This window comes from Myotis daubentonii, chromosome 21 (assembly GCF_963259705.1).
Source record: "Myotis daubentonii chromosome 21, mMyoDau2.1, whole genome shotgun sequence".
NCBI classification, from domain to species: Eukaryota; Metazoa; Chordata; class Mammalia; order Chiroptera; family Vespertilionidae; genus Myotis; species Myotis daubentonii.
The window spans coordinates 4,839,610-4,853,901 of record NC_081860.1 but is presented as its reverse complement, the minus strand read 5'-3'; the positions used below and the strand labels follow the sequence as shown (position 1 = coordinate 4,853,901).

The 14,292-nt window shown below is 44.9% G+C and overlaps 2 protein-coding genes and 1 long non-coding RNA gene across 8 annotated transcripts in view; 2 read left to right on the top strand and 1 right to left on the bottom strand.

The window, feature by feature from the left end:
- Positions 1-14,292, top strand: part of LOC132222888 (zinc finger protein 551-like) — a 187,698-nt gene that overhangs the window by 69,648 nt on the left and 103,758 nt on the right. The window lies entirely within an intron of this gene.
- On the top strand, positions 990-7,896 carry LOC132222774 (uncharacterized). The gene is made up of 3 exons (XR_009450298.1): positions 990-1,127; positions 6,875-7,120; positions 7,796-7,896. It is a non-coding gene; the product is annotated as an uncharacterized LOC132222774 (long non-coding RNA).
- LOC132222878 (zinc finger protein 551-like) overlaps positions 9,966-14,292 on the bottom strand; it is a 199,871-nt gene continuing 195,544 nt past the window's right edge. For 4 of the 6 annotated variants that reach the window (XM_059678219.1, XM_059678216.1, XM_059678221.1 and 1 more), the window contains one exon: positions 9,966-13,076. In XM_059678219.1, the coding sequence (XP_059534202.1) occupies positions 11,314-13,076 (1,763 nt within the window). In that variant the 3' untranslated portion in view covers positions 9,966-11,313. Of the gene's footprint in view, positions 13,180-14,292 lie in introns of all 6 variants that reach the window. The other 2 variants (XM_059678218.1, XM_059678222.1) reach the window with 2 other exon arrangements.

Here is a 14,292-nt window from a genome sequence, read left to right as displayed (position 1 = left end):
TGGGACGGCCCCGGTGAGGTCGAGATTGCCCTGGTGAGGTCGGGACGGCACCAGTGAAGTTGGGACAGCCCCGGTGAGGTTGAAATGGCCCTGGTGAGGTCGGGATGGCCCCAGTGAGGTTGGGACGGCCCCGGTGAGGCCGAAACGACCCTGGCGATGTACGGCACCAGCAAGTTCGAGACGGCCCCGGTGAGGTCAGGACGGCCCCAGTGAGGTCAAGATGGCCCTGGTGAGGACGAAACGGCCCCGATGAGGTTGGGACGGCTCCAGTGAGGTTGGGACAGATAATGCGGACCAGTATAGACTGATGAACAGGGGTAGATGCAGAAGCAGAGCAACACTGAACAGACTGTCAAACTACAGTGGGAAGCCTGGGGAGGGTTTGGGGGGGGGGTTAAGAGATCAACCGAAGGACTTATATGCATGCATATAAGAATAACCAATGGACACAAGACACTAGGGGGTAGGGGCCGGGGGAATGTCAAGGGGGGCGGGGGGGAAGGAGACATATGTAATACTCTTTGTAATACTTCAAGAAATAAAAGTTATTTTTTTAAAAAAAAACAGCCCTAACCGGTTTGGCTCAGTGGATAGAGCGTCGGCCTGCGGACTCAAGGGTCCCAGGTTCGATTCCAGTCAAGGGCATGTACCTTGGTTGCAGGCACATCCCCAGTAGGGAGTGTGCAGGAGGCAGCTGATTGATGTTTCTCTCTCTTCGATGTTTCTAACTCTCTATCCCTCTCCCTTCCTCTCTGTAAAAATATCAATAAAATATATTAAAAAAAAAAACAGAAAAAGAGGGTAAAAGACCACTTTCAACAATAACGATTTAAAAAAAAAAAAAGGAACAAAGAATACATTCCTCTTGACAGACCTCCTATTCAGTGCTTTGTGTACAAAAGGCATTGCGTGGTTAATAAACTTACTGCAGTTCCTCGACTGATCTGTAGTCCTCGCGATCGCCTGCTCTCCTGTCTTTCTTTCTTTGCTCAATTCCCACCTCCCTACCTCAGCCCGGTTCAACCTGTCAGGCTGGCCTTGACAAATTGGTGCCTGAAACCAGGGACCTGAGGACTTGGGAAGCAGACCGTGAGGAACTCCTCCAGATAAAGAGTGCACTCGTTAAGGTCAGGGAGGAGCAATTTTTTGATAGTTGGGAGTAAAGCATGGGGCAGTTAGAATCTAGGGAAAATGTTAAACTCTATGCTCAACAGTAAAGGAACTCAGGTTAATGACAAGCAAGTAGAAATTTTTTAAAAATTCATTCAGGAGGTCTGCCCTTGGTTTCCTGAGGAAGGAACCGTTAACTTAGAAACGTGGCAGAAAGTTGGAGAACAAATGCACAATCATTATAAAGCCTTGGGCCAAGGAAGACCCCGGTTGATGCATTTTCCTTATGGAATTTGATACGGGATTGTTTGGATACCAGGCATGACCATAATCAACCGTCTCTTCAGCCAGGAAAAAAAGAGAAGCAGTGTGATGGCACAAAACAGGGGTCTAAAAAAGACAGTATATTAAAAAGGAATCATGTAAATTTTAAAGACAATTTAAATCCTCAAGATGAGGAGGATCTTGAGGAAGCGGCTGCCCTTTATCATGATGATGATACAGGTGTTGTTCAGGCAAAAGAGGAGAAAGAATATTTTTCTGCTGGAACTGAAGAGGATGTGTTAGAACACTTTTTAGAAGCATTAAAGCTTCTTGGCAAGAAAAAGAGAAGCCGCGGGGACCGTTCCCGCCGCTCTCCGCTGGCTTGTGCAGCACCAGTTCCACTTTCCCCTCTCCAGATGGCTTTGCAAGAGGCACAAAAGTGTGGTGAGGAATTGGGCATTCACTCCTTCTCCGTTATGGAACAGGTGAACCCTAACACGGGACACCGTGAGTGTACTTATGACCCTCTTCCTTTTAAAACCTTGAAGGAGTTGCCCTGACCAGTTTGGCTCAGTGGCTAGAGCATTGGCCTGCGGACTCAAGGGTCCCAGGTTCGATTCTGGTCAGGGGCATGTACCTTGGTTGCGGGCACATCCTCAGTGGGGAGTGTGCAAGAGGCAGCTGATCCATGTTCCTCTCTCATCGATGTTTCTAACTCTCTATCCCACTCTCTTCCTCTCTGTAAAAAATCAATAAAATATATTTTCTTAAAAAAAAACAAACCTTGAAGGAGTTAAAAACAGCCTATGCTCAGTATGGGCCTACTTCCCCTTATACTTTAACCATCTTGGAAACTATAGCCTCAGAGGCTCTCCCACCTAATGAATGGAGAGCTATTGCCAAGGCTTGTTTATCAGGAGGTTAATATCTCTTGCAGAAATCAGAATATGATGAAAAGGCTAAGGAACAAGCTGTTCATAATCAAGCTGCCCAGATTAATATTTCTTATGAAATGCTGGTAGGAGAAGGAGCCTATGCTGATACACATAATCAAATTCAATATCCCCAGGAAGCTTATGGGCAAATTAATGGAGCTGGGATCAGAGCCTGGAAAAAGTTACCCACCTCTGGTCAGAAAACAGAGGAGCTCTCAAAAATTATTCAAGGGCCAGGTGAAAAGTATCAGGATTTTGTCTCTCAGCTATTACAGGCTGTTGGCTGAGTAGTGGTTGATGGAGAGGCTGGCATGTTAATAGTTAAACAGTTGGCATATGAAAATGCCAACACTGCCTGTCAAGCTGCATTGCGGCCCTATCAAAGGAAGGGGACTCTCTCAGATTATATCCGCATTTGTGCAGATATTGGTCCCTCATATATGCAAGGAGTCGCTATTGCGGCCATATTAAAGGGAACCACCATTGAAGGAATTCTTCAGCAACAGTTTAGCACAGGGAAAAGTCAAACACACAAATGTTTCATTTGTGGAGGAACAGGACACAGCAAAACAATAAAGGGGTTAATTTAGGAAATGGCAGAGGTCCTAAACAACCTGGACTATGCCCTAAATGTAAAAGAGGAAAACATTGGGCAAATGAGTGTAGATCTAAGACAGATGTCCAAGGAAATTCCTTGCTTCCGCAGCAGTCGGGAAACTCCCAAAAGGGACCAGCCCAACCCCAGCAAATAATAGGGGCATTGTCTGTTTACCCTCCTGTCCTTGTGCCGTCTCAAGGCCAGCTGGCTGCACAGCACCCAGCATGCCCTAGGGAGCAAAATGGATACAAGAGTTATTCCAAGCAACCCCGTGGAAGCGCCGGGTTGGACCTTGGATCCATAGGGCGATATGTATTAACTCCAGAATTGGGACCACAGGCCATCCCTACAGGAGTGTATGGACCTACTCCTAAAGGGATGTTTGGCCTTTTACTAGGTAGAAGCAGCTTAACTATGAAAGGATTACAAATTTTTCTAGGAGGAATTGATGCAGATTATGAGGGGGAAATTAAAATTATGGTCTCTGCCCCCAGAGGTATCATCAGCGTTACCTCAGACATGAAAATTGCTCAATTGATTTTGCTCCCTCTGCCTGCCACAGGCAATCTACTTTCCACAGAGTCTCGCTCGGGGAGCCAGGGATTTTGGCTCCTCGGACAAGGCATATTGGGTACAAGCTATTTCTCATTCAAGGCCTGAGAGAACCTTACTTATACATGGGAAAAGATTTACAGAGATTTACAGAGATTTTAGATACAGGAGCAGATATTTCTGTCATAAGCTTAGCTCACTGGCCTAAACAGTGGCCCTATAGAGAAGCTATGACACAACTTTAAGGAATAGGTCAGACCAACTCTCCTTTACAGAGTTCACAAATGTTAAAGTGGCAAGACAATGATCATTCTGAGTTATTTCAGCCATATATCTTGCCAGCGATCCCTGTGAATTTATGAGGACGAGACATTCTGTCTGCCCTGGGTGTTGCCTTTGTTACCACCCCAGCTCAGGGAAATTTTTAGGGGGGGGGGGGTCATTGTTTCTCCTGTTATCCACACAGCTGACAAGATATCTTGGAAGTCAGATGACCCTGTATAGGTGGCCCCTTTCCAAAGAAAAAATACAAGCTGCTCATGAGTTAGTACAGGAACAACTCCAGCTAGGGTGTATAGAAGAGAGTACCAGTCCTTGGAATACTCCTATTTTTACCATAAAAAAGGAAATCAGGGGATTGGTGCCTTTTACAGGATTTAAGGGCAATAAACAAGACTATGGAAATTATGGGACCTTTACAGCCTGGTCTCCCTTCCTCTGTAGCAATCCCTAATGGGATGAAGCTATTAGTACTAGATTTAAAGGAGTGATTTTTCACTATTCCTCTGGATCCCTCTGATTGCAAACGATTTGCATTCAGTGTCCCATCTACTAATTTTCAGGAACCGACGCGCTGCTATCATTGGAAGGTATTGCCTCAGGGAATGGCTAATAGCCCTACCCTGTGTCAAAAGTTTGTTAGGCAATTCTCAGAGTTCGAGAGAAACATCTGCAGGCTTATATCATACAGTTTATGAATGACATCCTTTTAGCTCACTATATGGAATGTCAATTAGAACAAGTGTATGATGACTTACAACAGGCTCTTCTTAAATCTGAGTTAATTATTGCACCTGAAAAAGTTCAAAGTCGAGACCCTTACCTATATCTTGGACATATCATAGAAGGAAGAAAAATTCATCCTCAAAAGATTCAACTCAGGATAGACAAGCTAGAGACTTTAAATGATTTTCAAAAATTTTTTAGGGGATGTCAACTGGATTAGGCCAACTTTAGGCATAATTACTAATGACCTTAAACCTTTATTTGATATTCTTCGTGGGGATAGCGACCCGCTCTCCTCTCATCAGCTTACTCCTGCAGCTCACAAGGCTATCTGCCAAATAGAAGCTGCCTTAAAGAAACAATTTGTACAAAAAAATTGATTACTCACAGCCATGGCTGTATTTAGTATTGGCTACGCCAGTATATCCTATTGGCCTCTTATGGCAACAGGGACCTTTGGAGTGGATTCATCCACACTCCTCCCCGAAAAAGGTAGCTTATCCTTACTCAGAAGCAGTAGCAGATATTATTTTTGCAGGACGTCTCAGATCTCTGGAACTTTTTGGTCAAGAGCCCCATACCATAGTGGTACCCTATAAGGTTCAACAAAGGCAATGGCTATTTCATATGGATGATAAATGGCCTCTTTCCTTCCTGGGCTATCAAGGTACAGTAGACTCTACCCATCTAATAAACTCATACAATTTTTTACAGAGCATTCCTTCATTTTCCCCAAGGTAGTCAAGACTTGTAGCTGGTCAGGTGGAATGAAGTTAATTGGAAGAGGACGTTCTGCCAAGAAAAGGCAGGGGCCTGCAAGCGGGCCACGTCAGAACAAAGTCTTGCACGCAAGATTTATTGTTCAGAGGCAGAATTTCCTTGAGGTGATAAATAGTCCATGAGGGCATGGAAAGCCAGGGAGGGTATACTGCTGCAGGTTGAAAGGGTCTTTGTATAACATAGGAAATTAATAGTTTAATGTATAACTTAGCTCAGATGATCTCATAGGCATGCCTGTTTACCATTGTCACTTGCTGTACTCCATTGTTACTTGCTGTACTCCCCAAATAAAAGCCATGAGAGCCTTGGAGGTTTTGCTACACGCCTAAGTGAGCGGTAGCCCTCTGCTTCTCTTAGCTCAATCCTGCTTGCCGAACTCATCTCAGCATCACCGTTCACCTGCAGACCACCTGCAAGACTCAACCAATTTCTCATGTAGTTCTGGTGTTTACTGATGGTTCTAGTAATGGCACAGCTGCCCTAGTTATGAATAATCAACCCTCTGTTTTTCAGACTAACCACACTTCAGCACAGCACATGGAGCTCGAAGCAGTACATCAAGCGTTATGCAAACCTTCCACTCAATCTTTTAACCTTTACTCAGACTCTCCTTATATTGTAAATATTATAATTCACTTAGAAACTGCTAATTTACATGACACTGACCGATCCGAAGTGATTATTCTCTCACTACAGGTTCAATCTTTACTCAGGAAACATTCTCACCCTTGTTTCTTTGGCCATATACGAGCTCATACAGATTTACCTGGATCTCTCTCTGTGGGAAATACTTATGCTGATCAACTTACTAAACCTTCCTACCTAACATTATCTCCTTTAGATGCAGCCAAAGCCTCACATTCTCTCCATCATCAAAATGCCACTGGCTTACATCAGCAGTTTCGAATCACAAAGGAACAGGCTCAGCAAATTGTTAAACTCTGTCCTCAATGCCCTCTAACCACATTCATTCCTCCCACAGAAGGAGTCAATCCGCGAGGCTACAAACCAGGCCAACTGTGGCAGCTGAATGTAACCCATATCCCATCTTTTGGAAAACAAGCTTATGTCCATGTTTCTACTGACACTTTTTCTGGTTTTATTTTTGCATCCCCTCATACAGGAGAAGCCGCTAAACATGTTACAGCTCACTGTTTGCAAGCTTTTACTTTCCTAGGCATCCCCCATACCAGTAAAACTGACAATGGTCCAGCCTACACAAGTACGGCATTCCAGAAGTTTTGTGCTACTTTTCGAATCCAGCATAAAACAGGCACCCCATGCAATCCTCAAGGGCAGGGAATAGTTGAGCGAGCTCATCACACCTTAAAAAGGCAAATTGAAGAAATAAGGAAGCGGGAGTATGTAGATACCCCTGCTAACTTACTTAACAGAGCTCTTTATTCCCTTAATTTTTAAAATGGTGATGCTCAGGGCAAAACCGCTGCGGAATGACAGTGGTCCTCACTGTCCAGATCCCACCCTTGGGTACAGTGGAAAGACTTACTTACAGGACAATGGCATGGCCCCAGCCCTGTTCTGATATGGGCTCGGGGGTCTGTTTGTGTATTTCCTGAAGGGGACTCTGAGCCCCTTTGGATCCCCAGCCGCTGTGTCCGGCCCTTTCAAGGTCAAGATGGAGGACGAAGTGGAACAAGAAGTCACTCCACCATTCAAGAGGCTACGAATCAGCCCACTGGCGCCCGTGCCGCCGCCGCTGCCACGGAGATCGCGGACGACTCGGAGGACGTCTCCACCAACTTGGGGACAGCTGAAGAAGCTGACACCGGAGGCCGAGGCCATGGTCGTTCGCCAGGGAGCACAACGAACTGCTGAGACTTTGTTTCTAGCCATGCTGTCAATTTTGGCTGTTCAGGTCTGTGATGCTCAGATTCCATACTGGGCATACATTCCAGATCCGCCCTTTCTCAGGGCCGTTACTTGGGATGACCCCAGCGTTCCTGTTTTTGTTAATGATACAGATATCATGGGCCACCCAAGTGCAGATTATCTTACTCCTCATTGAGTGGGAGAGTATAGATATGAGAGAAGGTCAACCAGGGTCCCCATATGTTTTATAGCCATTAAATATTGGAATAACTGTCTTACTGTAGAACCTTCACCAAGGTATACCCATGGCATTAGCAGAGGTGGAGATCCCGAAGAGTATGAGGGGTGGATCCGACGAGAATGGTTCCTTACTATATATGGCTTGCCTGACATCACCCGTACTGTCTCTCAGGGCATCCCGCCCAAGTTGCCTCCATGTTTGTATAATGAATACAGGTTATTTCTGAAGTATCCACCTTGGCGGTGTTGCCGTCATGAGTTGGCTGTGGTACATACTCCCATTAACAATTCCTTTCAGATACTTGATTGGTCCTATCCCAACCTGCTATCCAGCAGAAGTAGTTTTAAGGCTAGAGAGACCCCTGGAAGCTGGGTAGAAGAGATACTCACCACCAAGTGGGGAGGAGTACAGTTAGAAATATTTAAGCTTATGGCCGCTTCAGGTACCATTTCTTTGCATCATAACCTACAGTGATCACAGGTCTTACTGCTTGTGTACCTACTCCTTACTTTCTCCTTATTGGGATTGTACATATTGTACTTAAGGGCAACTTGTATACAATTTCTTGTACTCATTGCAACTTATCTGTGTGTCTAGATCAGGGGTGGGCAAACTTTTTGACTCGAGGGCCACAATAGGTTCTTAAACTGGACCGGAGGGCCGGAACAAAAGCATGGATGGAGTGTCTTGTGTGAACTAATATAAATTCAAAGTAAACATCATTACATAAAAGGGTATGGTCTTTTTTTTTTTTTTTTTTTTTTTTTAGTTTTATTCATTTCAAACGGGCCTGATCCGGCCCGCGAGCCATAGTTTGCCCATGGCTGGTCTAGATACAACTTTGGTTATGAGGTGGTTGTATTACATCAGCCTTCCTTTGTCATGCTCCCAGTTAATACTACTGGACCTTGATACAGGGATACAGGCTCCCAGATATTAAGAGAACGGAATTATTTGCTAAGCCGCCCTAAGAGGTTCATCAGAGTGCTTATTGCTGGCCTCGCAGCCCTAGTCTCCCTCATTGCTACTGCCACTACTGCAGCCATAGCTTTAACTCAAGAAATATACACAGCTCATTTTGTGGATGGCTTGGTGAAGAACGTTTCGAATGCCTTAGGAGCTCAAGAGCTCATAGATAAGAAAATAGAACAAAGGCTCAATGCACTAGAAGAAGCTGTGCTCCTTATAGGAAATCAAATGCACAGCTTGAAAGTGCGTTCTACTCTTCGGTGTCATGCTGAGTTTGATTGGATTTGTGCCACCCCTAAGATATACAATGGTACTATGTGGCATTGGGATCGAGTTCGCAACCACCTGTTAGGAGTTTGGGATCATACTCACTTTACTTTAGATATCAGTAGATTACATGGAGAGATTCAAGCTATTAATGATGCAGGTTCTGCTCTGTTGCCTCCTAGCGAAGTAGCACAGAATATTTTTAATAAAATTCAAAGCCTTATGTCCTTTCATGGATTACAGTCTTTTATTTGGTCTCTATTAATTGTTGTTATCCTTGCTCTCATTATTCTCTGTTTACTTCCAGTCTGCTTCCGAACCATCAGATCCAGCATCTGATCCCTGCAAATAGGACTACATGAACTTCGCCTAAAAAACAAGGGGGATCTGTTGGAGACCGGGTGTAAGCTGACAAGGTCCTTGCACCTGAAGGGGCTAGCAAGGCTGGGACCCTTACCCACACAGTTTTCCCAGACTTGTTTGGATGGTGGTTATCAGTAGAATGAGAGCAACCTTTGTAGAATGAGAACAGCCTTTCATGGCTTATCAAGAAGTCTGTAACTATTTACTGAGATTTGCTGTAACGAGAATTTGTCCTTCTGCTCTGTCTCTCCCTTAGAGATTAAGAGAAACAAAGATTACATTCCTCTTGACAAACCTCCTATTCAGTGTTTTGTGTATAAAAGGCATTGTGTGGTCAATAAACTTACTGCAGTTCCTCATTTGATCTGTAGTTGTCCCGATCCCGCTCTCCTGTCTTTCTTTCTTTTCTCAATTCCCACCTCCCTACCTCAGCCTGGTTCAACCTGTCAGGCTGGCCCTGACACTTTCCCCCTGACCTCCTATCACCTGTGACAGCTACCCTGCCCCCTTGTTTGTGGGGTGTCCTCCACTAGAACACCAGCTCTCAAGGGCAGGGGACTCTGTACCTCCAGCCTCTGCAACAGTCGAGTTCAAGTGTCCACACCCTCTGTCTTTACAGGTCTAAGCTGTGCCTGCCCTTGGCTGTGGCCCCCCCATCAAGCCTGATTCAAGTCTTCAGCACTAGAGCCTCCCCTCAGTCCTCCCACTCAAGGACCCTTCCCCATGAGCTGACAGGAAACACCCTTACTAACCCTGTCCAAGGCCACCAACCTCTCTGCACCGTCAGGCACACCCCCCCCGCAACACCACCCCCCCGCCTCCCCCTCTCCCTGCAGCACACTATCCTTGAGTCCAGGGTCGGTCAACTGACTACAGGGGAAGGGGTCTGCTCTGCACAGGCCAGAAATAGCCAAGTGGGCACACCAACCAGAATGCATCCCCCAATGGGGTATCATGTTGGAAACACTTGTATTGCAGAATGTTCTCAGCATTGAAAAAACATAGCACCATTTCCTGGAAAATCCACGTGATTTCCCGGACAGCAGGGAAATGGTGTAAGGAGAGTGTGTGCTTTATTTGTAATAAAGTCAACGTAGAAAATTACCCCCACAGTGCAAAAATAGACTCAAACAACACCAGTGGGTCTCAGGTATGTATGTGGGCTTGTCAGAGGCAGACTTTTTCTAAGGTGAACTCATTTGGGGACCAAAGCATCAGGGGCCTTCACCCAGATAATGTAGATTCAATTGCAGCAGGCCAGGTGCCTGGGGATGAGGAGAGCAGGCTGGAGAGACCTCTTGATGGAGACCGAAGAACGTGGCTTGCTCTTCTCAAGCAGAAACAGAACACCAATTCCTCATAGAACCTTGCCTTGGGCTCCTCTCTGCCAGCTCCTGGGCAGGACACAGCATACCCACCTGCAGGGGGAACATCCCGGGCAAAGGCAGGAAGCAATAAGGGAAGGTGGGCTGTGCAGGCAGAGGCCCATCTTAGTGAAGAAGGGTGGATGTTTTGTTGTTTTTTTCTTTTTTAAAGAGAGAGTGGGAGGGGAATGAGAGAGAGAAACACAATGACTGGATGCCTCCCACACCAGTCAAAATGGGGGGCTGGGGATCAAACCTGCAAAATACAACCACAAAGTCATATGGTCTTTATTTCAATGCCTTGGGCCTTAATGCAAAGAATAATGGACAAAGAAGGATTTTCTGCCATCAAGCTATCCTTTCTGAAGCACAGAAAGTTTGTGAATCCCACAGTATCCGTTAACTCTATGCTGACAGATCACAATTGTGCTTTCAAATCAACCCACGCAGTGAATAGAACCAACAAAATTAAAGGTACAAAAACAAAATCACCATTACAAAAACACCATAGAGCAGTATACAGCAATCAGTTTGTAACAATTCATCACAGCATAAGGTGAGAACCAGAATGTCCCTGAAAGAGGTAGCACTTCTTAGCTGAGGTTGGGAGATTTGGATGAATACTGGATCAGGTGCATTTCCTAGTCAAAGAGAACAGAATGAAGATCCTGCAAAGACCTTGGAGTATTCCTAATTCACTTAAGCACAAGGGAGAACACAGAATTCCTTTTTCCTGAGCACGTAGGGGTGGTGACTGATGCACACTGTTCAGGTGAACCAGGTGGTAGAGGAGGTCACTTTAGCCACAAATACTCGAAGTGACATCAATGAGGTCGGAGTCCTTGAAAGTTAGCAAGTGCAATGCAGCTCCTTCAAACCTCACTTGTACCTCAAACTTATGAGGAATTCTGTACAGTGTATGTTCAGATAAAAGGGGTTTATATTCAGGTAAATGGATTTAAGTCTCCTTCAATGTTGTAGAGTGAGAAAGATAATACATCCCTGGCACATTTAAGGCTTTGCTCCAATGTGAACTCACATATCTAACAAGGCTAGGTTTGCAGCTAAAATGCCAGTGTGAACTCTCTTGTGGATTAGGAGCTGATTGCCGGTCCTGAAAGATTTCCCACATTCACTACACTCATAAGGTTTTTCACCAGTGTGAACTCTCTGGTGTAGAATAAGTGAATTCCTTAGCCGGAAGGACTTTCCACAATCACTACACTCATATGGCTTTTCTCCGGTATGAACTCTGTGGTGTTGCGTGAGGTTCCCCTTCAGTCTAAAGAACTTCCCACAATCACTACATTCAAAAGGTTTTTCACCAGTGTGAATTCTCTTGTGTTCAGAGAGGTAGCAGCTTCTGCTGAAGGACTTCCCACAATCAGTACACTCATAGGGTTTTTCTCCAGTGTGAATTCTCTTGTGATTAAGGAGCATAATGTTGCTCATAAAAGAGTTCCCACAATCAGTACACTCATACGGTTTTTCTCCAGTGTGAACTCTCTTGTGGTTAAGGAGGTTATTATTGCTGCTAAAAGATTTCCCACAATCAGTACACTCATAGGGTTTTTCTCCAGTGTGAACTCTCTTGTGGTTAACGAGTGTATTATTGCTCCGAAAAAATTTCCCACAAACAGTACACTCATAGGGCTTTTCTCCAGTGTGAACTCTATTGTGGTAAAGGAGGTTATAATTGCTGCTAAAAGATTTCCCACAATCAGTACACCCATAGGGTTTTTCTCTAGTGTGAACACGGTGGTGTTCAGTGAGTTGAGAGCTTTGCCTAAAGGACTTTCCACAATCACTACATTGATATGGCTTTTCTCCACTGTGAACTCTCTTGTGGTTAAGGAGGTTACTATTGTTCCTAAAACATTTCCCACAGTCAGTACACTCATAGGGTTTTTCTCCAGTATGAACACGGAGGTGTACAGCGAGTTGAGAGCTTTGCCTGAAGGATTTCTCACAATCACTACACTGATATGGCTTTTCTCCAGTGTGAACTCTCTTGTGGTTTAGGAGGTTACTATTGTTCCTAAAACATTTCCCACAGTCAGTACACTCATAGGATTTTTCTCCAGTGTGAACATGGTAGTGATCAGTGAGGTGAGACTTTTGCCTGTAGCACTTCCCACAATCAGTACACTGATATGGCTTTTCTCTAGGGTGAATTCTTCCAGTTTGAAGGAGGTTAAAGCTTCCTCTAAAAACTTTCCCACATTTGTTACTGTCATAGTTCACTTCTCCAGAGCAGGCACCCTGATGCTGAACAACTTTCTGGTTGTGGCTGTCAAATTTTTCATAGTTACAAGTGTGTGGAAGACTTTTTCCACCAAGATATTCCTGTGAAACCTCACTGCCACTGTGTGGCTCCTTAGTGTTGAGAGGGGCCTGGTGCTGGAGAAGCTCTGAGATGGCTGGGAAGACTTTCCCAACCTCCCTACTGCTTGAAGGCAGCCAAGATAAATAGAAGCTGCACCTGGTCACAAATGAGGCCCTGTCCATGTCTTCTTTCCAGATCTTCTCTACACTGGAATCCCTCTGTGGCTGGTGAGGATTTGCACTGAAACAGGAGTCTCTCACACATGCATCAATGAAGAAGCCTTTCTGCTCAATGTCCGCTGCTTGTGACTCAGTCAGGTGCAGAATATCTTTTAACACAGAGAAACAATGCTTACTCAGATGCATCCTCTGGGTTGCTGGAGCTGTCTTAGAAGCCCCGACCTGTGACTCAACTTGTACAGATATGCTCTGCTCAGGACAGAAGTCCTCATCATCCATTCTATGCCAACATCCTGAAAACAGAGAAATGAGAAGGAACTGAATGTTGACTATGGTGACAGGGGAAGTTCCATTGGTAAAATGGTTGCACATAATACATGGTTTCTCTGCAACTGTCTAAAAATAAGAGATAAGGATTAATAAGAAGCTGATGTGAAGGTCTGAGTCTCTGAAGGTCACAAAACAGGGAAGACTTCACCAGAAACATGACACACACATGACAAGGACAACATGGAAGAGAAGATATATCTCCAGCTAAGTCTTCTGCTAACAGTGCTCAGCAGGGCTGGTCTGCTGATGACAGGGGTAAGCTGTGCAGAAGGTTGGTTATGTCTTATTCCAAGTGAAATTTAATAAACAAGTAGCAGGGGTTCAAGGACTACTTAAGCATGCATGTATACCTAAGAACACATGTGCAGGTCCATGTAGCAGATACTGCAGAGGGAGCAGTGCAGAGGGAGAGGTGATGCAAAAAGGTGACAAAGGTGAAGGTAGCTGTAATGCAGGAAGTCACAGATGAAATGCAAATCAGCAACGTATCAACTATGGGAAAGAGAAGGTAGAAATGGGGTGTAGCTATGGCACTTTCTCCTAAACACTGTTGGAATTTAGCTGGTTCCTGGTATCATCTGCCCACCACCATTATGTCATACCTTAACCCCAGTTGTCACTCAATATGGCCACACCTCCTCTGAGACCATCTTGCATGTTCACCCTGTGAGGAAGCCAGGTTTCTCCCTCAATCGTCTACTATATTGATGCATAACCCCTAAATATTCCTCACACTGGAGGTGAGCAGCCATCTCTGGCTGAGAGCAATTTGCATGCAGTAGTACCGAGTTAAAGTAATATTACAAAGAATAACTGAAGAAGGGTCTTACAAGAATAGCCCATGTAAGCGAAATAAGCCAGTCAATGAAAGAAAAATACCACATAATCTCACTCATTTATGGATAATAAAGACCATTATAAACTGATGAACAAAAATAGATACAGACGCAGAGCAGCACCGAACAGACTGTCAAACTACAGCGGGAAGGCCGGGGAGAGTTTGGGGGCGGGAGTGGGGGGGTAAGAGATCAACCAAAGGACTTGTATGCATGCATATAAGCATAACCAATGGACACAAGCCACTGGGGGGTAGGGGAGGCCGGGGGAATGTCAAACGGTGGAGGGGAAGGAGACATCTGTAATACTCTTTGAAATACTCTAAAGCAATAAAAAAGAAAA